General features: G+C 40.3%; 1 protein-coding gene across 1 annotated transcript in view; it reads right to left on the bottom strand.

Annotated features, from left to right (window-relative positions):
* AICDA (activation-induced cytidine deaminase) overlaps positions 1-24,626 on the bottom strand; it is a 32,981-nt gene extending 8,355 nt beyond the window's left edge. The window contains exons 1-4 of the mRNA XM_006901765.1: positions 24,622-24,626; positions 3,602-3,749; positions 1,275-1,545; positions 292-407 (exon numbers count right to left, since the gene is read on the bottom strand). Of these exons, the coding sequence (XP_006901827.1) occupies positions 292-407; positions 1,275-1,545; positions 3,602-3,749; positions 24,622-24,626 (540 nt within the window). The remainder of the gene's footprint in view (positions 1-291; positions 408-1,274; positions 1,546-3,601; positions 3,750-24,621) is intronic.
* Between the last annotated feature and the right edge of the window lie 1,284 nt (positions 24,627-25,910).

Genomic DNA, 25,910 nt, shown 5'->3' with positions numbered 1-25,910 from the left:
GGGGGGTGGAACCAAACAAACCAAGCAAGACTATTAGGGCAGGACACGTATGAAGAGATTTTAGCAAAGGGTTGAGAATTAACAAATAGCAGAAGAGACATTGATTTGCAGGAGAAAAAAATGACTGAAAAAAGAAAAAAAAATTTCATTGTTAGAAAAAGTATACTCCTAATTGCCTGTGTTCCCATATTCCCACTGGGCAAGAAAGAAACCAAGGAAGACTTACGAGGCATTACTCTAGGAGAAGCCAGTCAGTGGAGACAGAAAATGAGAAGCGAGGAAGCCCCTTACCAAAAGAATTCGTCGAAGCTGTCTGGAGAGTCTAACTGAATTTTCATGCAGTCCCTCCCAGGCCTTGAATGTCCTTTCACGATTTTCCACAAAGGTGTTCCAGCAATAAAAATAATCTTTAAAAAAAAAAAAGAAAAGAAAAGAAACAAGAAGTTGAAGATAGTTTATGTGCCATCAATGCCATCTCATGATGACTCCATGTGTGTTAGAATAGAACTGTGCTCCCTAGGACGTTCATTGGCTGACTTTTGAGATGTAGGTAACTTCTGAATTACCTGAGTGGACCTGAACCTCTAACCTTTTGGTTAGCTGTAGAACTCTCTAACTGTTAGCACCGCTTTGGAACTCCTAAAAGGATGTCTTAGCAGGTAAGGAGTTGTGGTGCCAACATGATGGGAGGGAGTTTGGATCCACCAACTACCTTGTAGGAGACAGACAGATAATCTCCCACGCTTTTAGCCTCTGAAAACCCATCAGAGGGTCAGGTAGGAGTTGGTTCTGATTCAATGGCACATAACAACACAGGGAGTCCTAAGTAGAGGACAGCATGCTTGAAAACAGTTGAAGCCCCTCAACTGAGTTGAGCTGACTTGACACAGTGATAGTAGCGATGGACTTAACCAGAGCAGAGCTTGTGAGGATGGCACGCTCTGGCGGGGTTTTGTTCAAATGCATGTACCTGGGGCCACGAGGAGTCAGGGCCCACGTAATCACACAACAGGAGCTCCTGAATATCAAGTGTCCCTGAAGATCGAGTCTCCATAACAAAGGAAAACATGACTCCTTTGAGACTTTTATTTCCCTAGGGCCTTATCTCTTTCCCTTCAGTTCTAATGTACAGCTTTGGCTTCACAGATAAACCAGAACCTTGCTGCAATTCTTCCCCCTGAATTTCCTTAGTGACTCTTCTCGGGCTAAATTTCAACCTGGAAGGGTAGCTACTTCACTGAGCCCTTGCATGCAGAAGGATGTCCCCTCAGCACCTTTGAACGTCATGATGGCGATTTGGACCCCTGCACGGTGCAGCCGCCGCAGGCCCTCTGGCTCAGCCTTGCGGTCCTCGCAGAAGTAAAGGCGGGCGGTGAAGATCCTCAGGGTGAGGTTAGGGTATCCTCTGAGGAAGTCCGCCACATGCCGGGCACAGTCATAGCAGGGGCTCCAGGACGTGAACCAGGTGACACGGTAGCAGCGTCCAGGGTCCAAGTCCCAATCCGAGATGTAGCGGAGGAACAGCAGTTCCACGTGGCAACCGGACTGGGAAGAAGAAACAAGATTCAGGTGCTGCCATTGAATTTCTGGTAGCTTTATACTCATAGGTTCATTTCCCTCCCAGTGGTGTCTGTTTGCAGCCACTGCTCTCTTGTTACAGCGGTGTTAATCCATTTGCCTAAGTGACGTGAGCAGAAGCTTTGTGGAGTGGAGAAAGGTTGCTTTTTTGTGTGTTTTTTTGGTTTGTTTTTTTTAAGAATGAACACATTGTCTCCCTAGAGATTAAACTTGTGAAGTTCCTTTTTTGCACTTCTGAATGGAAAATGTCTTGGAAGTGCCTGATGTTTTAACATTATGGTAAATAATGTTAAGTAGGACAACTTGGGAGGGCAGGAAAAGGCACAGTAGATTCTAGAGAGAGACAAGTGGATGTTGACAGAGAAGTAATAGATACTGTGTGTGCTGTTTTTGTTACTTGCTTCCCCCACTAGTGAAGAGTAGAACTGCTTATCCATGGAGTTTCCACAGCGTTCTTCCTCATGGCCCTTTTATGGATTCTGTCAACCATGAACAGTCAACTACTTAACCATTTGTACCATGCAGGACTCCATGGCCCAAGAGAAACTAAATAAGGTGTTTGCTCAAAATAATGAGCTCTGTAATTATTAAAACAAACAAACAAACAAACCCACACCAAAACCAAACCCACAATAATGAAATGTCATTCATTCTCACATTACTCATTAGTCTTGGAATCTGAAGACCTGGGCTCCATTCCCAGCTCCACGGCTCATGTGATTTAGGCAGGTTACCTTATCTTCTCATCAGATCATTTGGAAACCAGAACTCTGAGTCCTTACTGATTTTCCCTCCCCACTAAAGTGTTTCCTTAATTTTCAAAAATTCCAAAGATCTTCTTTTTCATGTTTAAATTTTAGCTTAAGTAAGCTGTTGTTCTTTCCCTCAAATTCAAATGTCTTTACCATTATGTCCTCAATCTCTAGGGCAACTCAAGTGTCGCTGAAAGGGGAGGGACATTGGTGAAGGCAGTAAAAAAAAAAAAAAAAGGACAATACTTGCTATGTCTGGTGTATTAGACGTGGAAAAAGGAGAATTTGAGGTGTAGCCAGAGTGCTCTTTGGAGGCAAAGATGATAAAGCTTCGGTTCATATACTTTGGGATATTGCTAGGAGAGGCTACTCCTTGGAGAAGGATATCATGCTTGGGAAGCTGAAGGGACTAGGAGAGGAAGACTCTCAACCAAGTGGATTGACACTGTGACTGTGGCAATGGGCTCAAGTGGGCACAATCCCTCTATGGGGTTGTAAGGATGGCAGCAGATAAGCCAGGGTTCAGATCTGTTGTTCATAGGGTTGCTATGAGTTGTATTCGACTCGAGTCAACAACAGTGAAGGGCACAAACAAATATGTCTTGGAAAAAGTGCAACCAGGGTGCTATTTCTTGGTGAGGCTGGCAAGGCTTCCTCTCACCTACTCTGGGCATAGTTTCAGGAGGGTCTGGTATTTGGAAAAGGATATCATGTTTAGAAAGGTGGAGAGTTAGTGGAAGAGAGGAAGACCCTCAACAAGATGGATTGACACAGTGACAATAACAGCGAGCTCCAGTATATCTAATATAGTGAAGATGCACAGTGTAGGACAAGATTCAAATCTGTTGTTCACAGGAGCGCTGTGAGTTGTACTCCACTCCAACGCACTAAACACGAGTGGAAAGAAAGGAAGAAAGAGGGAGCTCTGGTGGCCTATTGGCAAGAAGCTGTACTGCAATCCCAGAGGTACACTGTTCGAATCCACCAGATCCTTTGCAGGAGGAGGAGGGGCAATCTCCTCCTGTACCAGTAAGATCTGATTTTACAGTACACACACAAAAAAATTTAAAAAGAAAAGAAGAAAGATGGACCATCGCCTCCCTTGTACTACTTACAACTTCTGAAAACACGCTGGAGAAGCAATGACTCAACAGCAATGAGTTTGAGAGGAGACAGCTGTTAAACAACTAAAAGTAGTACCACTTGCAAGTGGCTCTAAAAGCTTTTGCTGAAGGTTTCCCTTTATCTGCCTGTGAAGGAAGCTTTGATACCTTGTTGCGAAGGTGACCAAAGTCCAATGAGAAGGAGGTGGCGCTGTCCCGCCGCTTCACCACATAGCACAGGTAGGTCTCGTGCCGACCCTTGGCCCAGCGGACGTTTTTGAAGTGGTAGAGAAACTTTCTCTGCTTCAGCAGGAGGCTGTGGGTGAGAAAAGAAGAAATGCAAGGAATATAACGCGTTCTCCGACTACTCCTGGCATACTTTCAGCTTTTTTCCTCTCCACTGGACAAACCAAAACTGTAAATGAAAATGCTTTGCTTCCTTTGCTGAACACCTTAGATCAACTGAGCTTAGAAAGCTCTTTTCCTGCTTATATGAAATAGGCTGAATGAGAGCTATTGAGCTAGAACCCCAAACCTTGCCTCATAGGACCATCTCCTCTACCTCTGTATAATATGCTGGAGTGGTGTCTCCAATGTTTGTCACTGACAGTTTCCAAAAATGTATTTGTTCAATTTGTGGGAACAGTGCTGCCCCCTACAGGCCTAACGAGTACGGAGTAACTAACGTAAAGGCCTAGTTAGGAATTTGAATACAGTTTACTGGCAAGAGAAGTGAAACTTTTTTTTTTTTACGTTGAGGAATAATACATACACTAAATGTCATTCTTTTAAAATGTACAATTCAGTTGTTATTGGAATGTAAACACCTCAAATTGCTACCATAATCAAGATATAGAACATTTCCATTTTAGGATTCCCCAAAAGATCTTTTATTCCTCTTCTTCTTTACCAGGATCAATCACCAATCTGTTTTCTATAATTTTCTCTTTCTAGAATGTCATATATTCATTATCTACTCCTTTGTGTCTGATTTCTTTCACTCTTGAGATCAGTGTTTCATGTACCAGGAACTTGCTCCATTTTGCTGCAGGATAGTATTCCTTTGAGGAGTTCTGGTAGCCTAGTTGTAAGGAGTTGTGCTGCCAGCCCAAAGTTACTCAGTTCAAATCCACCTGCTGCTTCGCAGGAGAAAGATGGGCTATTTCCTCCCACGCAACTTCCTGCCTTTGAAAATGTCCTGGAAGATCAGCTCTGAGTTGGTTCCCACTTGATAGCATATAACAACAAACAGTATTACATTGCTGGGATATGGCAGGTATTATCCTGTCATTAGATGCATGGATTGTTTCCAGTTTGGGGATAGCAGTGTTGAAATACTTGTGTGCCAGCTTTTTTTGTGGATGTTTACTGGGAGCTGATATTTTAATAGTGAAATACACTAGTATTCCACGACTTTAAAATTTTGCTACCAAAATTTTCCAAATGTACTAGGGATATTATAGCTAATGTTAGATGCATCTTGGCAGAAAGCAAAGAAAACCAGAAGAATGTCTGTCTGTGCTTCATTGACTATGCAAAGGCTTTTGACTGTGTGGATCACAAGCAGCTGTGGCTGACTCTGAGAAGAATGGGAATCTCAGAACATTTGATTGTGCTTATGTGAAACCTATACTTGGACCAGTAGGCAGTCATCAGAACCAAGCGAGGAGACACTACATGGTTCAAAATCAAGAAGGGTGTGCATCGGGGATGTATTCTGTCTCCATACTTTTTCAACCTGTATGCAGAACAGATCATCTGAGATGGTGGGCTGTACGAGGAGGGATGTGGCATCAGGATTGGTGGAAGAGTTATCAACAACCTGCGTTATGCAAATGACACAACCCTGCTTGCTGAAACTGAGGAGGACCTGAAGTACTTGCTGCAGAAGGTCAAGAACTGCAGCCTCCTATATGGATTGAAGCTCAGCATCAAGAAAACAAAGATTCTCACCACTGGACCAACTGGCAGCATCAGTATGGATGGTGAAGGGATTGAGATAGTTAACAGTTTTAGTTTACTTGGCTCCACAGTCAACACTCTTGGTAACAGCAGCCAGGAAATTGCATTGGGAAAGTCAGCTGTGAAGGACCTCTCAAGAGTACTGAAGAGCAATGATGTCAGGCTGGAGACTAAGGTGCACCTGATCCAAGCTATAGTCTTCACAATTATGTGCTATGCATCAGAGAGTTGGACAGTGACTAGAGATAATAGAAAGAGAATTGATGCCTTTGAGCTGCGGTGTTAGAGAAGAGTGTTGAACATACCATGGTCTGCTAGGAGAACAAACAGGTTTGTCCTGGAGAAAGTGAAGCCAGAATGCTCCTTGGAGTCAAGGATCCTGAAGCTTCATCTGACATACTTTGGACATGTTGCAAGGAGGGATTGTTCCTTGGAAAGGGACATCATGTTTGGCAGAGTGGAGAGGCAGCGCAGGAGAGAAAGACCTTCGATGAGATGGATCAATTCTGTGAGTGGAGTGGTGGGAATGAGTGCATTTGAGATGGCTAGGTTGGCACAGAATAGAACGGAGTTTAGCGCTCTTGTACATAGGGTCACTATGAGTCGGAAGTGACTCAATGGCACATAGCAACAACTACCACCAAAATTTTAACTTTTAAGTAGATAAATAAAGGCAAGCATTTCTGTTTCAATTTAACTGTTTTTTTAAGTTTTATGACTCATTAAAACTGTATTTTCAGAGGAAAATTTTTACTAATTGTTGCAAATTAACTGTCTTTTCATACACATGAAATTTATTGGAAAACCCTTTATACCCTAAGAACTAAATCTCTCACTAGTATACACATTATGGGAGCTCTGGTGGCCAAATGGCAAGAAGTTGCACTGCAATCCTGAAGGCAGACAGTTCGAAGCCACCAGCTAGCTGCTCCACAGGAGAAGGAAGGGCAATCTCCTCCCATTCTATTAACTGCCTCTGAAAACCTGCTGGAGGGCCAGCTATGGGTCAGTCTGACTCAACAGTACACAACAGCAACATACACATTATGAGGGGACTATGGTGTCTTAGTGGTTAGGAGTTGTGCACCTAACCAAAAGAGGTGAATTATGAACCCAGTAGCTGCTCTGAGGGAAAAGGGTAAGGTAATCTCCTCCCATGCAATTTACAGCCTCCAAAAACCTGCTGAAAGGTCAGCTTTCAGGGTACATAACAACAAAGAATATACACATTATGAATATCAAGCAATTTTAAAACTTCTCAACCAACTTACCGTGTTCCCTTTTCTCACTTAAGAAATTTGGTAGGAATCTAAGATGACTAGTGACAAAAATCCAGTAATAAATACTTGGCTCTTTTTTTAAAAAATTAATTTTAATGAAAGTTTACAGAGACTCAGGGTGTCCAGTCATTCACTGTTGCACTTTTCTCTCTACCCACCCTCTCCGTCCCCAATTCATTCTTCCTTGAAAAGAAAGAAAAACTTTCATTGTTATGCAATCCCTCCCCCGCCCCCAAATTCACTCCACTATGCAGCTGGTTCTATTCTTAAGTGACAAGAATTTAGCATGTAAATCAATATAACACCACCATCATTATTATCATAGTTATTACACAATTGGCATATATAATTGTAAGGCTTTATAAATACTATACAATAAGGAAAAAATAAGTATATTCTATTTCTGTGTCTAAACAGTTTTAAACAGGTTAAGCATCATCTCTTTCCAATAAACCTTAATACACTGGACTGCTTTGGTGAAAGAGGAAGAAGGAAATGCCTATTATTACAAAGAAGAAAAAGTATCTTGGGGGTATAGAAGAAGAGACCATGACATTGCATTTCAAATGGACTTTTTTTGGCCTTGTCTGTAGGAAGTTACACTGCTAACCCAAAGACCATTCCTCCCTTGAGGTTCGCAGCTCCAAGGGAGATAATTGGTGATCTCTGGACAGTCTTCTCCCTATACAATCTGTGGCTTCAGAAACCCAGTGGAGGGAGGGTCAGGTATGAGTCAGTTCCAACTCCGCAATAATAAATAGTTAGAGTATTCGTCATGAAAATACAATTGTCCCTAAGTTTTTCTGTCACAGTGAAATGAATTGCATGATCGGATCCTGCTAATTTTCTTGATCTACACTTTTCCTTCTACTCTACTCCAGCATGTTCTTCTCTTGGTCAAAACTCAATGACACTGAGCGGTTCTAATTCATAGCTACCCTTCACTGGGTTTCCAAGGTTGTAAGTGCGTGGGAAGAGAGTTCCTATCTTTCTTCCTCAGAGTGGCTCATACATTCAAATGACTAAAACCATACAGCCTTTGTGTTAGCAGTCAACTCTCTGCTCATTATACCACCAGAGTTCCCTCTTTTCCTTGGTGGAAGTGTAGAAAAACCAAACTCAAACCCAAACCTGCTGCCATTGAGTCAGTTCTCAATTCTGACTCATGGCAATCTATGTGTTTTGAGAGTGAAACTGCGCTTCATCGGTGCTTTATTGTGATCTAGCTGTGATCTTTAAGGAAGCACGTTGCCAACCAAGCTCTTCTTCCCTGGCACAGCTGGGTGATTTGAACCAGTAGTCAGTGCCAAACTCCATGCCCCAGTATGGACTTTTAGGGATATAAAGGAGCTTTCCCTCTACTCCGTATTAAAAACGTTGTAGAAATAATTTTTCTTTTTTTTTTTTTTAAGAAGTAATTTTTCAAGACCGCTTAGTAACAGCTGCTCTGTACAGCTGGGTTCCCTGAGGCAGAACACAAGCTCTGTCCTCAACAATGCAAACTTGAGACAATCAGGTTAAGAATAATCGTGACAGAGTTGTCCACTATGGAATGCTGTCACTAATAAACACCACAGATATTCTTCTTCCTATTGACAAGTTCCCTTTTTCCCTACTTATTTTCATTTTCCCCTTCTGTTATTTGTCTTCCTCTGAATCTCAACTGCTGTTCTTACCATCTCTTTACATTTCATTATACACCAAGTATCGCCATTGTATGGTGTATAATATTCATTATACACCAAGTATCTATACCTGTGACAGAGTATCGTTGACTGGTACATCAGGTTGTTTTTTTAAACAATTGTCAAAAAGTCTCTGTAAACTGAGGAGACCATTTGTCACTATTTATCCCCAAGAAAATTATCTGAAGAGCATTTAATCTATCATTTAAAATGTTAACTCTGTATCATGTAAATTCTATATAAAAGCATTAAATTGATATAAAGTTTATGGAGCAGATGTGGTGTTAATGTATTTGCAATGATCATAAAAGTTGGAGTAAAATAGTTTTATGATAGTACCTTAATTATAATAAATTCATGTGAAGATATTGTGAAATTGCTATAGAAGCCACATTTAATAAGTTACATTATGTAGCCACAAATCCAAAGCCTAGTTAAAAGTAAAAATGTCACTGATTGCCCAACAATTTTATCTATACCATTAAATAACTTGCTTGAATAATTTTTAATTGTTATTATACACACAGTCAGTGACTTTCAGGCAATTAGTTTTGAAAGCCTTTTTAAGCACAATTTTTTTCCTAGGGTCTGTAGCATCACCCTAGTAAAGTTTGTTTTCAAGTGATCTGTTAAAATACCTACAAAATATTATTATGATTACCATTGGGTTTTGTATAGTATTGCTATATCTTTTCATGATCTGTAAGTCTCTAAAATTTTTATGTACTAGCATTATTACTATAAATTACTTCTAACTGTAATGCAAAACAGGACATATAAGTACACGATGCATAAAAGTTCTTATGTTGCATGGAAAAGAGAAGTGAGGAACAGAAAAAATAAGGCTGAGAGCAGGCAAGATCTGAGCAGAATATGATAGATAAGAAATCAAGAAGAACAAATAAAACTATTAAACAAGCAATCTGTGAATCTGATTATAGAATAAAGGGTAGATACCAATCTCACTATTAAGAATAACTTTGAGACCAAAATCAATGAAATCACTCTTTGACAAACCCATCAGGTGGCTGCTTCTTTACCTGTCCATAGTGTTTTCCAGGATGTCTTTCTTGACAGCTCCCTGTAAGTATTAGGCTAAGGAAAGCTTGCCTCAAGTACAGCTGCTTCACTGACTTTGTCTGACAGTGTGTGAGGTACTGGCCTCACACATTCAAATTTGAATTTGCCCTTTGGGCTCCTCCCCCTATTACACTACCCACATCAGGTACCCCAACAGCCTTCCTCCTCATCTGGGCACAGATAAGAAGTGTTGTCACAGGCAGCATCTCATGAGTTCCATGACTGAAGGTAACTCTGCTGAAACCCTAGGGTCCTCTCAGATTGCTTGTCTAAAAGTCCAGTCCATGCCTCACAGCTATCAAATACCCAGAGGCAGCAGGTATCACTAATCACTACTCCAATTATGGTCATGATAGTAACAGGTTGTTGTTGTTGTTGTTTTTATTTTATGTACCATCTAGTCTCTTGCGACTCATAGCAACCCTGCATACAACAGCTCTTTATCCTGTTCTATTCTGAGTCAAGATTATTCTCTCTGACACACCTAACCCCTTTACCCCAGTCACTAAGTTAATCCATCTCATCAAGGGCTTTCCTATCTTGTGCTGCCCCCCCCACCCTCCCAAACATAATGTTCCTCTCCAAGGACTGGTCCTTCTTTGCAACATGCCCAAAGTATGTCAGATGAAGCTTCAGAATCCTTGCCTCCAAGGAGCAGCCTGGCTTCACTCTCTCTAGGATGAAACTGTTTGTTTCTCTTAGCAGTCCATAGTACATTCAATACTCTTCTCCACCACCACAGCTCAAAAGCATCAATTCTTTTTTTATCCTCCCTAGTCATTTCCCAGCTTTGTGATGCATAGCATGTAATTGTGAAGACCATGGCCTGGATCAGGCACACCTTAGTCTTCAGACTGACATCATTGTTCTTCAGTACTCTGGAGATGTCCCTGACATCAGACTTTGCAAATGCAATCCATCTTTTGATTTCCTGGCCACTGGTACCAAGAGCATTGATTACAGAACCAAGCAGACTAGTGCTGTTAACTATCTAAATCTCTTCACCATCTATCATGATGCTGCCTACCAACCTGTGGTGAGAGTCTTTGTTTTCTTCATGTTGAGCTTCAATCCATATTGAAGGCTGCAGTCATTCACCTTCTGTAACAAGTCCCACAGGTCCTCCTCAGTTTCAGCAAGCGAGGTTGTATCATCTGCATAACACGGGTTGTTGATGACTCTTCCTCCAATCCTGATGCCACACTCCTCCTCATAGAACCCAGCCTCCTGGATGATCTCTTCCACATATATATTGAAAAGGTATGGAGATAGGACACTTCCCTGACTTACACCTTTCCTGATTTTGACCCATACAGTGTTTCTTGCTCTGTTCTGATGACTGCCTCCTTGTCCAAGTATAGGTTTTGCATAAGCACAATCTAGTGTTCTGGGATTTCCATTCTTGTCAGCATCAACCACAGTTTGTTGGAATATTACCCTTAAAGGCAGAAGTATAGTAATTATAATGTCCACCAAAACAGCATCTTGTGTTTTATGAATTGAAAGCTTCTATTACATCATTTAACCACACAGTAGCTCTGTGACCTTCATGGAGGCAGGTACTATGCCTTTACAGGGGAAGACACTTCCTCTATTCCTGAGCAAATAAATGAAATCAGACCTAGAAGTTTTACATTCCTCCAAGCTGCATTACAACAGTGGCTAGCAAACTAAATACTTACTGCAAAGATTCATTTTTGCACAAGCTAACTTTTGCACAAAATCTGAAGACAGATGCAACAACACCTCAAACAAAACCAAAATGTTTATTTTACTGGTTGAAGTAGTATCTAAATGACTATATTCATTTAAAAGATAAGGCTGAGCCTTTCAGAAAAGAGGCTCCGGTTTCTGCTCTCCTAGAACTGGATCTGTTAAAAGTGTTTTCTTATCCCATGTGAATTCTGTGCATTCATTTGAGAAACTAAATGTCTATGAAAAGCTAGAAATTATGCCACATCTTTCAGCCTACCAGCTTTATACTTCCTTCTCCCTTTCTACTTCAAGACTTGAAATTCTATCCCTACACTTTCCAAAATAGTTTGAAATAGTGAGGAAGGAATAGTTGTCACAAAGTATGTTCTTGGTGATAGAAATAAAGGTGGACATCAAATGGCTGAATTTTGTACACACAATGATTCATTCTTTGCAAATACCTTTTTTTGAAAACACATAAGGAAGGCATTTTTCTATATGGACCTCACATGATGGACTGCATAGGAGTCAGATTGACTACAGCTGTGGGGAAAATCGTTTGAGAAAAGCTCAGTATCAGCAATCAAAACCAAGCCAGGTGTTGACTGAGCAGACCATCATCACTCATGTGAAAGTTCAAATTAAAGCAGAAGAAAATGAAAAGAAGTCCACAAGAAGCAAAGTATGGTCTTAAGTCTATCTCACTTGAATTTAAAAATCATCTCTAGAATAGATTTGAGGCATTGAATATTAATGATCAGATAAGTTATGGGAAGGAATTAAATATATCATCCATGAAGGAAGCAAAAGGTCATTAAAAAGGCAGAAGAGGAAAACAGGACAAAAAAAGATTGTTGGCAAGGACAAATACCATATAAAACCATTATTGTAGAATGAGTATGAGGATCTGGAAGAGGATAGTGGAAGCAGAGTGGTGAGGATAGGCTGGGGGTTGTTAATCATAGGGTTACACAATTCGATGGCTAGGGTGATGAAGGAAAGGAGAAGGATCTTTTATGTAAAACAATGATTCAAACCTTGTACATAAATCAGTATAAAATTAAAAAAATAATGTTGGGAGAGACTCTGAAAATTGCACTAGAACATCAAGAAGTCAAAACAAAGGGACAAAAAGGTGAAGTAAAGAGATAAACAGAAGATTTTAAAGTGCATCTTGAGAAGACAAAACAAAGTACTATAACAGAAAGTGCAAAGAACTGGAGCTGGTGAGTAAAAAGGGAAGAACTTGCTCAACATTTCCTAAGTTGAAGGAACTAGAAAACAAATTCAAGCTTCAAGTTGCAATACTGAGAGATAATCTGAGCAAAATCTTGAATGATCCAGAAAGCATCGAAAGAAAATTGAAGGAAGACACAAAGTCACTATATCAAAAATAATCTCGTAACAATGAAATATTTCAGAAAGTACCATATGATCACAGCTTCAGTTTGCTCAGCTCCACGCTCAACGCTCTTGGCACCAGCAGTCAGGAAATCAAAAAACGTATTGTGATGGGAAAGTCTGCTGTTAGGGACCTCTCTAAAGTACTCAAGAGCAACGGTGTCTCTCTGGAGACTAAGGTGTGCCTGATACAGGCCATGGTCTTTGCAATCACTTGTTATGCATCAGAGAGTTGGACAATGACTAGGGAGGATAGAAGGAGAATTGATGCCTTGGAGCTGTGGTGCTGGAGAAGAGTATGGAATGTTCAATGGACTGCCAAGAAAACAAACAGATCCATCCTAGAGAGGGTTAAATCAGGCTACTCCTTGGAGGCAAGGATTCTGGGACTTCTTCTGACATACTTTGGACATGTTGTAAGGAGAGACAGGTCCTTGGAGAGGGACATCATGCTTGGTAGGGTAGAGGGACAGTGCAGGAGGGGAAGACCCTCTTTGAGGTGGATTGATTCAGTGACTGGGGTAATCAGGATGGGTGTCAGAGGCAACGCGATTGGCACAGGATAGAGCAGGGTTTAGGGCTGTTGTACATAGGGTCGCTATGAGTCGCAAATGACTCGACGGCACATAACAACAACAACAGCCATATGATCAAGAACCAATGGTAATGAAGGAAGAAATTCAAGCTGCACTGAAGGTATTGGCAAAAAGGTAAGGCCTCAGGAATTAATAGTTATACCAACTGATATGTTTCAAATAATAGACTGAGCCCTAGGTGTGCTTAGAGTCTGTGCTAGGAAATTTGGAGGACAGCTGCTTGGCCAACTGACTAGAAGAGATCCATGTTTGTTCCCATTCCCAAGAAGAGTGAACCAACAGAATGTGGTAAATAGTGAACAATATCATTAATATCGCATTGTTTTTGTTGTGCACCACAGAGTCGGGACTGACTCATAGCTGCCCCTCCGATGGGTTTTCAGAGGCAGTTAATTGCATGGGAGGAGACTGCCCAGCCTTCTCCCGAAGAGCAGCTGTTGGTCTCAAACTGTGTGCCTTTGTGATTGCAGTGCAGCTTCTTGTGACTAGGCCACCAGAGCTCCCAATATCACATACAAGCAAAACATTGCTGAAGATTTTCAAAAAAATGGCTAGAACAATACACTGACTGAAAACTGACAGAAATTCAAGTTGGATTTAGAAAAGGCCATAGCACCAGGGATATTGTTGATGTCAGATGGATTCTAGCTGAAAACAAAGAATACTAGAAGAATGTCTATTTGAGTTTTATTGACTCTGCAAAAATATTTGACTGTGTGGATAATGTTTAACAAACTCGGGCTAACATTGAGAAGAATGAGAATACCAGAATACTTACTTAGGCTTATACAAAAACTATACCTAGGTTAGAATCTACCAGATGCTTTGCTGGAGAAGGAGGGGCAATCTCCTTCTACGCCAGTCAGATCCAATTCAATGGTACACAACAAAAACAAACAAATAAATAAGATTACACCTAGACCAAGAAGCGGGGAACACTGTATGATTTAAAATCAGTAAAAGTAAGCAGCAGTTTTTTATGTTTGCTCTACATTTATTCACTTTGTATGCCGACCAAATCATTTGAGAAGCTGGACTTTATGAAGAAGGATGTGCTATCAGGACTGGAGAAAGACTCACCAACAACCTGCATTACACAGACCAAACAACTTTGTTTAATCAAAGTAAGGAGTAGAAACGCTTGCTGCTGAAGATCAAGGACTATAGCCTTAACTATGGCTTGAATTTCAACATCAAGAAAACAAAAATCCTCACTGGACTAATAAGCAGCATCATGACTGATACAGAAAAGATTAAAAATGTCGATGTTTTTCTCTTACTTGGGCCCACCATCAGCATCCTTGGTACTAGCAGTCAGGAGACAGGTCTCATATTTCATTGGAAAAGTCCAATGTCAGGGACCTCTCCAAGTTACTGAGGAGCAATGATACCAGTTTGAAGACTAACATGTGCCTGATTCAGGCCATGGTCTTGTCAATCGCATGCCACACATCTGGTAGCCGGACCATGAACAAGGATGACAGAAGAAGAATGGATTTCTTTGAGTTCTGGTGTTGGAGAATATCCCATGGGCTGCCAAAAGAATAAACAGATATGTCTTGGGGGAAAAATGCTGCCAGAGAGCTCCTTGAGGCAAAGGTGGTGAAGCTTTGTCTCCTATACTTTGGACATGTTGCTAGGAGATGCTATTCTTTGGAAAGGGATTTCGTGCTAGGAAAGGTGGAGGGTCAGCAAAAGAGAGGAAAACCCTCATTGAGATGGATTGATACAGTGACTGCAACAATAGACTTAAATGTGTCAGAAACAATGCAGATGGTACAAGATAAGATTCAGATCTGTTGTTCATACAGTTGCTATGAGCCATACATAATGGCACCAAACAAAGGCATTGAAGAATTATGTAGATAAAGAATAGTAACTATTACCATGGATTGCCAGAAGAATAAACTAATCAGTCACAGAATGCTCCTGAAAAACAAGGGTGGTGAGAGTTGAGTTTGCTTCCTTGCCTCATCAGGAAAGACTAGTATCTAGAAATGACACTGTGCTTGGTTAGTAGAGGGCAGGGACATGTCCAAGATGTGGCAAGTACAGCACAAATGTGGATGCCACTTAGGGTTGGGAAGGCATGAGAATACAGTTTCCATAGCCACCTGTGCCTTTCTGTGTTATGCTTGACACTTGACAAAAATCATTAAATGGATTAATAATAGCCTCATTATACCCAAATAGGAAAGTCACATGAAAGTCACAAGTAATCAAACATGTGAATACATAACTAAAACTACAGTGTTCCATGAACACATCACATAATACTTACCCGGGATCAGTGATTGGGACTCCTGACTGTTAGAAATAGGATAGACACCTTCTTAACTGCCCACCATGGTGTTCTTGGGTGATAGGATTATGGAGAAACATGAATATCTGCTATTTCCTCTCAGTACTCCTGCTTGCCTTCAAAGACAGAGGAAAAAGAAAATACTAAAATGGATGTCAGAGGAGACAAATTGCACTAGAGCGTCAAGAAGCCAAAACACCTCTTATTCTTAACTGTTGTCATACAAATAATGCATAATCTTTCTTTCTTTCCTTCATCTGGTCCAGTGAAGTATTAGTTATTTATCACCTCTTTTCTTAGTTTTCCCCCAACCAACATGTCAGTCCTGTTTTATAAAAGTGGTGTTATGCAGTATTTGTCCTTTTATGACTGAGATCTTTCATTCAGTATAATGGGGTGGTGGATTATGCAGCAGTGAATGAATTCTTTTTTAAAAGCGATCTGATAGGGGGTAGGCAGGAAAATATGCAACAATGAATGAATGAAAATCCAACTTTTCTGTAAACTTTAATTGAAATCACAATTTTTTTTAAAAAAAAAAAGAAGCAGCCAAAACAAAGGGGAAAGATGCTGAAGTAAGAGCTGAACAGAATACTTCAAAGGACAGCTCAAGAAGACAAAGCAAAGTATTATAATGGAATGGAGAGCTGGAATTGGAGAATAAAAAGGGAAGAACTTGCTCTGCATGTCTCAAGCTGAGAGAATTAAGAACAATTTTAAATCTCAAGTCACAATACTGAAAGCTGATGTGGGCAATACATTGAATGACCCAGGAAGCAGCAAAAAAAGATGGAGGGAATATATGGAGTCACTATATCAAAAAGAATTGACTGACACTAAAAAATTTCAGGAAGTGCAATATGAGCAGAGCCAGTTGTAATGAAAGAGGAAGTTAAAGCTGGACCGTGGTGAAAAAGAAGGCCTCAGGAATCAATAGGATACCAATTGGCATGTTTCAACTAACAGATGAAGCTCTATATGTGCTTACCAGTCTATGCTAGGAAATTTACAGCACAGATGTCCAGCCAACTGATTTCCACAAAATGTGGAAACTATTAACAATGCCATTTAATATTAAATGCAAGCAAAATACTGTTGAAGAGCACTCAAAACCAGCTACAACAGTATATAGCTATGGAATTGCTAGAAGTTCAAGCAGTATTTTTAGAAGAGACCTTGGCACCGGCATATCATGGCTTATGTGAGATGGAACTGGCTGAAAGTAAAGAATACCAGAAAAATGTCTATTTATGCTTTACTGACTATGCAAAGACATTTGACTTATGTAAATCATAACAAGTTATCACTAACATTGAGAAAAATAGAAGTTCTAGAACACTTAATTGTGCTCATGTGAAACCTCTACTTAGACCAAGAGACTGTTGTGCAAATGGAGCAAGGGAACACTATATGGTTAAAAATTAAGAAAGGAGTGTGTTAGGGTGTGTTTTCTCTCCATACCTATTTAACCTGTATGATGAGTAAATTATTTGAGGAGCTGAACTCTATGAAAAAGAATGTGGCATCAAGATTGGAGGAAGACTTATCAACAACCTGTGTTACGTAGATGACACAATCTTGCTTGCTGAAAGTGAGGAGAACTTGAAGCACTTGCTGCAGAAGACCAAAGAATACAGTATTCAATATGGATTGCATCACACTGTCAAGAAAACAAACATTCTTACCACTGGACTGATGGGCAACATCATGATAGGTGAAGAAAAGATGAAACTCTCAACAACTTCATCTTACTTGTATCCACAATCAACACTCTTGGCACTAGCAGTCAGAAAATCAGGAGTTATGTTGCACTGGAAAAGTCTGTATTCAAGGACCCATCCAAATTGTTGAGGAGCAATGATATCAGTTTGAGAACTAAGGTGCCTCTGATTCAGGCCATGGTTTTTCCAATCATGTGCATCTGAGAGATGGACAATGAATAAAGGTAACAGAAGAATCCATTCCTTTGAGTTTTGGTGCTGGAGGAGAATACTGACTATCCCACGAACTGCCAAAATAACAAACAAAATGTCTTGGAGAAAGTGCAGCCAAAATGCTCCTTGGAGGTAAGAATGATAACGTTTTGTCTCATATACCTCAGGCATGTTACTATGAGAGGCTATTCCTTGGAGAAAGACATCATGCTTGAGAAGGTAGAGGAAAGGTGAAAGAGAGGAAGACCTTCAACTAGTTCTATAGACACAGTGACTGCTGCAATGGGCTCTAGTGTATCAGGTAGTGTGAGGTTGGCACAGGATAGGACAGAATTCAGATCTGTTGTTCATAAGGTTGTTTTGGGTCATACTTGACTTGATAACACCTAAAAACTATGACAAAACATTCCATCCTCCACCCAGAAATCTTCTGATCATACTTTTCAAAACTATCCTAAACTACAGAAATGTGTTGTTATGTGAAAATGATGCTCCTCCTTCAGACCTTACAGGAAACCAACACAAGCTCCCCAATGTCACCTCAGTTCAGCAGAAAGTAGCCAGAAATAACTTTGCCCCTCTCCATTATATTACTTTGGGGTCTGGAATGAAGAAATAATGTGACAGTTGCCCCAAGGCCTGACCACTCCTTGAGAAACCTGATGACATTTAAGCACCTAGATAAAAAACAGAGAGGACAATGGATCCTGATAAGAATCTGGCCTCGTTGTGTTGGTAGTGTTGTTGATTGACTCAAGCACAGACTCATAGCTACCCTATGAGCAAAATGCTTGAAGCCTTTCTATAACTATCATTTATCAAAGTTCATACAGTTTCCAGAGGCATGTTGTTCAGGAAGTGGATGCCCTCCTGCTCTGTTGGCCTAGTGGCAAGAAGCTGTGTTGCAATCCTGAAGGTATGTGGTTCAAGGACACCAGCTGCTCCATGGGAGAAGGATGGACAATCTCCTTCCATGTGATTACCTGCCTCTGAAAACCCGCTGGAGGGTCCACTATGGTCTCTTCTAAAACAATGGTAAACAACAACTAGGGACAGCAGCATCTGTGTACTGTACAGCAGCATCTGATACCTACTAACTCCTACAGAGAGAATTCCCATGAGCAGCAGTAAGAGCAGTAATCATGAGTTATCACCAGTTATCCTGGGGTTAGATATGCCCCATGCTCCAAATCTGTCCTCCTTAACCCTCCCTAAAACCCCTCTCTAAAGCCTCTATAAAAAGAGGCCATCCTTGACTGCTAGCCTGTCGTTTGGGCTCTCTCCACTTGTCGTCAGGTTATTTGATGGCCCTCTCAGACCATGCATTAAATACCTGTTTGTTTCTTGGGAAAAAAGAAAATAGAGACAGGGGAAGAAATATGTTGTTGTGGTGGTAGCGGTTGTTGTTGTTGTATACCATTGAGTCAGAGCTGATCCATAGGTGACTCATCAGTGGGTATTCCAGAGGCAGTTAATCACATAGGAGGAGATTGCCATGGATTCAAAGCACTGTCTTTGACATTGCAGCACAGCTTCTTGCCACTAGGCCACTAGTGCTCCCTTATAATCCTAGGAACAATATATCTCAACTTTATCCTATCCTGTGCCATCTTAAATGTCTCTGACAAACTTGAACCCATTGCTACAGTCACTGAGTCAATCCATCTTGTTGGTGAGTCTTCTTCCCTTTTGCTGACCCTCCATCTTTCAAAGCATGATGTCCTTTTCCAAGGCACATATCTCTTAGTAACATATCCAGAGTATAAGAGACAGAGCTTTGTCATCTGTCCATCCAAGGAGTAGTCTGACAGCACTTTTCCCAAGACTATCTGTGGTACTAGGGATATTGTAGCTGATGTTAGATGGATCTCAGCTGAAAGCAGAGAATATCAGAGGAATGTCTATCTGTGTTTCATTGACTATGCAAAGGCATTTGACTGTGTGGATCATAATAAACTGTGGCTGACTCTGAGAAGAATAGGAATCCCAGAACACTTGACCATGCTAATGCGAAACCTATACTTGGACCAGGAGGCAGTCATCAGAACAGAGCAAACACTGCATGGTTCAAAATTGGGAAGGGCATACGCCAGGGATGCATCCTATCTCCATACCTTTTCAACCTATATGCAGAACAGATTATCAGGGAGGCTGGGCTCTATAAGGAGAAATGTGGGGTCAAGATTGGTGGACGATTTATCAACAACCTGCGTTATGCAGATGACACAACCCTGCTTGCTGAAACTGAAGAGGATCTGAAGCACCTGCTGCAGAGGGTCAAGGACTGCAGCCTACAATATGGATTGAGGCTCAATGTCAAGAAGACAAAGATTCTCACCACTGGACCAATTGGCAACATCAGGATGGATGGTGAAGAGATTGAGATTGTACACAGCTTTAGTTTGCTTGGCTCCACAGTCAACACTCTTGGCACCAGCAGCCAGGAAATTAAAAGGCGCATTGCTATGGGAAAGTCTGCTGTTAGAGACCTCTCCAAAGTACTGAAGAGCAATGGTGTCTCTCTGGAGACTAAGGTGCGTTTGATACAGGCCATGGTCTTCGCAATCACTTGTTATGCATCAGAGAGTTGGACAATGACCAGGGAGGATAGAAGGAGAATTGATGCCTTTGAGCTGTGGTGCTGGAGAAGAGTATTGAGAATACCATGGACTGCTAGAAAAACAAACAGATTCATCCTGGAAAGGGTTAAATCGGTTGGCTCCTTGAAGGCAAGGATTCTGAGGCTCCATCTAACACACTTTAGACATGTTGTGAGGAGAGACCGGTCCTTGGAGAAGGACATCATGCTTGGGAGGGTGGAGGGACAGTACAGGAGGGGAAGGCCCTCTATGAGGTGGATTGATTCAGTGACTGGGATAATTGGGATGGGAGTGTCGGAGACAGTGCGATTGGCACAGGACAGAGCAGAGTTTAGGTATGGTGTACATAGGGTCGCTATGAGTGGCAAGCGACCTGATGGCACATAACAACAACAACAACAACATCTTTGGTAGTCCATAAGACAGTATTCCTTCTCAGAACCACAACTCGAAGGACTTGATTATTTTGTTATACTCATCTCTTGTCCGTCTCTTATATATGTAGCATGTCATTAAAAAGACCATGGCCTGAATCAAGTGTACCTTAGTCTTCAAGCTGGCATCTTTGCTCTTAATTACTTTAAAGAGGTCCCTAACCATGGACCTGCCTAAAGCAATCTGTCTCCTGATTTTCTGGTACCAAGGATAGTAGATCCAAGAAAGATTGGATCATTGACAGCTTCAAGCCTTTCTCCATCTTGCACTTTACTTATCGATTTTAGCATATTTTAGGGAAGCTGATGATGAAAACAAAAACTTCTTGTATGCTCTTGAGTTGAGTACTTGGTCTCTGATTCTACAAGTTGCACATTGCTCTTTGTTCAACTGCAAGTCCCCAGGCGAAGATTGATAGTATTTGGTGTCACACTATTTCAACCCAAAGATCCTCTAGAAGGAATTGGATTTAACCTTACTTTACCAATACCTTAGTCCCTTTATAATACTATTTTAAATTTTCCCCTAAGATGTAACCCCACCAGTTATAAAGGTATATCAGACATTACTAAAATGCTGGGGAAGTCAAAGAGAATAATACATGTCAAAGAAGTCATATATATTCATAGGCTGATTGTACTTCCTATGCTTGGAGGCAATGATAATGAAGCTTTGTCTCACATACTTTGTGCATGTTGTTAGGAAGGGTCAGCTCTTGGACAACAACATCATGCTTTGAAAGATAGAGGGTGTGCAAAGGAAGGGAAGATCTTCAGTGAGATGGATTGACACAGTGACTCTAACATGGGTCTCAAGGATGTCAGAGATGGTCAGGATGGCATAAGATAAGGCAGTGCTCAGATCCTTTGTTCATTGTGTCACTACAAGTTATAGTTGACTCGACGGCGCTTAACAACAATGGTACCTAAAAATGAAATCTTCAAAGAACTAAATTTACAGAACTGCTGTTAACCACACTCAATTCCAAACCATGCTCTCTTTCCTGGACTCAAAAATATAAGTTGTGAAGATGGTGCAGGATATGTCTATGTCATAGTCAACTTGATGGCACCTAACAAAAACAACAAACTCCTTTTTGATACATCCTCTTTCTTCTACAAGGAAACCCCCTTGGTTTCATTCAAGGATATTTGCTCCTTCTTTAGACATTTTTTTCTCTAAGTCTAAATTGTTACTTTGAAGAACATCCTCAAGGCAACAAATGGCAGTCCCTTTTAATACTCCATTGGATAGTTAAGTGGAAGGACCACAGAGAGTCTCCAAATTCCTCTGCAGTGTCCATATTCCAATAGTAGGTCTGAAATACAATCCCCTTCAACTTGTATCCTCATGTTTGAACTGTACCTTTATAGTTTTTTTCTTCTAGTTTTCCAAAGTTTCTCTCTCTCTCTCAGAGGCTAAGATTAATTCTCAGATGGTGGGGGCATTTCTAAATTTTTAAAAGGGAAAATCCCATGCGATGTGAGACACTCCATCACCAAAATTGTAGTACTCCACATGAAGGGGGCAGTGGAGGTTCAGTGGTAGAATGCTCACCTTTGATGGGAAAAATTCAACTTTGATTCTTAGTCAATGCACCTCAAGCTCAGCCAACTACTATCTGTTACTTACCTGTCAGTGGAGGCTTGCATGTTGTTATGACGCTAGACAGGTTTTGGCAGAGCTTTCAGACTGAAACAGGCTAGGAAGAAAAGTTTGGTGACCTATTTCAGAAAACCCTAGGGATTACAGGATAAGATTCTATTGTGCCTTAGACATAGGCTGACTCACAGGCAGGTGATGAATAGTTATGAAAAGCAAAGCATTTGCTCCTTTCCTATTTGCTCTTTCAAAATCTGTTCCTTTGGTCCTGCCAGAATTTTTTTTTAAAATTCTGGCCCATTAGTGATTCTTGGTTTTAGATGACATCTCCCTCAACCACACACACAAAAAAGATTTTGGATGAAAAGATTTTTAAAAGCCTAATAATTCCTCAGTCAAGAGCCTTCCTTCTGCTCATCATCTGGAATAAAAGCTTCCGATGATGTGAATCCTTAATTCACAAATACATTCTCTAACAAGTCAACACTGCCCAGAAAATACAAAAGGTAGGGCTGAGATTTGAACCTCCTTTGGCCTTATCCCAAAGCCTATAGAATACAGTCATACTGGGTAAATCAGCCCTAGAGATCTTAATTGGCTTGCTAGTATCAGTTTAGAAATCTTCATCAGAGCTACAGAGAATTGTGTTCCTAAATGACTGTATCATTTAGAATTTAATTTGGCAGCAAATATCAGACAAACTCAATACATGGCTTAAGGAAGATAAACCTTCTCACCATATAAAAACATGTAGATAATTTTCTACCAAGTAATATGATCTAAAACTTAATTGAAATGTGGAGAAGTACTTCCTTGTAGGTCTTTGTTTCGTCAAGAATCTCCACTGGTCACATTCTTAACCAGATTGTTTTTCTTCACAGCATGGGATAAAATGTGGGTTATGGAGTCAATTTTTCTTATCAGTTTCTGAGGCAGAATAATTGATTTACTTCATTTTATAAGGTTTATTCAATGTAGGGGAAACACACAAACACAACTTGGAAATAAAGTTGATGGAGAAAAAGGGGGGGGGGATGTGCTCCAACATGCTCTATTGCAGTTGTTTTGTATTAATCCATTGGCAGTAATTCATGAAGTATTCTTATGATTAATATGTGAAGATGATCTTTGAAAGCTGATTTAATTTATTTAATTGTTATTTATTGATAGATGATGAGAAAACATAAGGCTAAACAATGCTGTCATTTATCATTTTTATCTTCAAGGAGTTTGCAGTTTTGTTGAAATCTTGAAAAAAATAGACCTTCTACAGAGACTTGGGCCTTAGATCTGCCTCTTTCACTTACTAAATTCATAACGTTGGGAAAGAATTCTTTCCTCACAAAGTTGTTTTAAGGATTTATTTAGCTGATGTGTGTGACCACAAAGGCCCTGTTTCAGGAATATGTGGAATGTGCTTCATAAAATCTCACAGCCCACAGCCTCTCTGACAGAACATTGTGAACAAAGGAGAGGCAGTGAGGTTGTTCTTCATGTTTTAGCAAAATGAATAGATTGTGTGACTTGCATGAAAGCTCATAGCAACACAATGATGATCAATAAAATTAAGACATCATTCACATTTCATTATAAGCTCCTGAAGGGAAACAAAACTGAAATTGAGATCTAGATAACTTAATAACTTTAAGGATCTTTTATATTGGGGAGGGGAGGTGGTAGGTATGATTTGTCCTGTACTAGAAAGTGTCTTATTTCTCAGAAAGCTATATTTTCTGTTTACCTTTCTTCTTTTAAAGGAAGGGAAATTACTTTTCTTACAATTAGGTTAGCATTTCTTTTTTTCTCTATTCCTGGGGATTCAGAATTTGTGAAATTAAAAAACAACTTAGGGGATTTCATTCAGGTATTTTCACGGACTACCCTCTCCCCTCATCAACTTCTATTGAAAAACCACAGCTCAACCTAGTCAATTTATTTTTAACAAAAACAACATGAGATGGAAATTCTGCCTTTGGCGGCTGAGTTTTGGACATCTGGACTTCTTCACCACTGCTTAATCTTCATTATGAGAAGCGCAAGGTGAGGTTTCATTATAGCCAGTACGTGAGGCCAAAAGGCCCTTTGGGAAGTCTCAGGGGTATGTGTCTGAGAGCCAAGATGCTCAGACAATGATTCCCCAGCCCACTATTTTTGGACACCAGCTAGATTGCTCAATGTGATACTTGTGCTGTTTGTTAAAGAGCCCCAAAAAGGGCATCATGTGGGTGAAAGTGTGGTTTTTGGAGAGCTTCAACTTCTGCTTTTCCCAATTTTTGTTTTTCTCAGTTTGCTGCTTGCCGTATCTTCGAATTTCTCTAAGGTATGAAGAAGTTGAGAGACGGGACTTTGAACTTCAGCCATGTAGTTGCCCTGGACTCACACTGAGGATGAAAGAAATTTTTTTTTAAAAAAAAAAGTATTTCTCAAAAACCTAGACTGATGGGATTGCAAAACAATATAGCGGTTGTGGAAAATAGGGTAGCAGTTCCTCAAAAAACAAAAGCTAGAACTACCATATGACCCAGCAATTGTTCTCCTAGGTATATACGAAGAAGATTTGAAAGCAGAGACTCAAAAAGAGACTTGTACACAGGTGTTCACTGAAGCACTACTCACGACATAGTCGAAGGTGGAAATAACCTAAATTCCCATCAAAAGAGGAATGGATAAACAGAATATTGTACCCACATACAATGGAATACTACTCTGCCAGTAGCAGAAATGAAATTTTGATACATGCTACAGTACGGATAAAGTTGGAAGCCATTGTGTTGAGTGAAGTAAGTCACAAATATCATATGGCCTTGTATTAACCCTGGTTATATAGTACGTTATGTGTTGGTCTTCAACCAAAAGGTCAGCAGTTTAAATTCACCAACTTCTCAAGAGAGGAAGATAAACAGTGTTTCCCCATAAAGATAAACAACCTCAAAACCTGGGGAAAAGTTGTCATGAACTGGAATAACTTGAGGGCCGGGAGGTTTTACTGTGTCAATCCATCTCACTGAGGATCCTCTTTCTTTTTTTATTTTTTATTTTTGTGTGTATGTACCATCAAATCGGATCTGACTGGTATGGGAGGAGATAGCCCCTTCTTCTTTCTCAGAGGATCTGGTGGATTCAAACTGTGCACCTCTGGGATTGCAGTGCAGCTTCTTGCCGCTAGGCCACCAGCGCTCCAAGCATCCTCCTTTTTCTCAATACCCTGTTTTTTAAGTATGTGAAGCAAGTCTCATTATCCTCTCTTTTAATAAGCTGCACTTCTTCCAAGACAGATTTGTTAATTCTTGATATATTCAATATTCTTTGCCAAAATCTCAATGTAAAAGCATCAGTTCTTCAGCCTGCCCTAGTCATTGACCAACTTTCACATGCTTAGGAGGCATTGAAAATGCCATGGTTTGATTCAGGTGTATCTTAGTCCTCAATGTGATGTCTTTAGCACTTTAAAGAAGACACTGGTGGAAGATTATCCAATACCTTGCTTGATTTCTTGACTGCTGCTTCCATGAGAGTTGGTTGTATATCTAAGCAAAATAAAATCTTGACAATGTCAATGTTTTCTCATTTATGATAATATTGCCAATTGGTCCAATTGTGAGAATTTTTTGTTTTCTTTATGTTGGGGTATATATTCCACACTCAAGTCTTCATCAGTAAAGTGTTTCAGTACTCTTTTTTTAAAAACATATTGTATCATCCATATAATGCCAGTTGTTAATGAATCTCCCTTCAATCTTGATGCCACATTCTTCTTCATATAGTCCAACTTCTTGGATTATCTGCTCAAAAACAAGATTATAAAGATACATGGTAAAAATAATACAACCCTAATACATACCTTTCCTGATTTGAAACCTTGAAATCTCCCTTTGTTCTGTTACACTGCTTCTTGGTCTATATGT

This window comes from Elephantulus edwardii, unplaced genomic scaffold (assembly GCF_000299155.1).
Source record: "Elephantulus edwardii isolate Elephantulus edwardi_28Jun2011 unplaced genomic scaffold, EleEdw1.0 scaffold00342, whole genome shotgun sequence".
NCBI lineage: Eukaryota > Metazoa > Chordata > Mammalia > Macroscelidea > Macroscelididae > Elephantulus > Elephantulus edwardii.
Note: the sequence above shows the minus strand (reverse complement) of the source record. Positions and strands in the feature narration are given on the sequence as shown.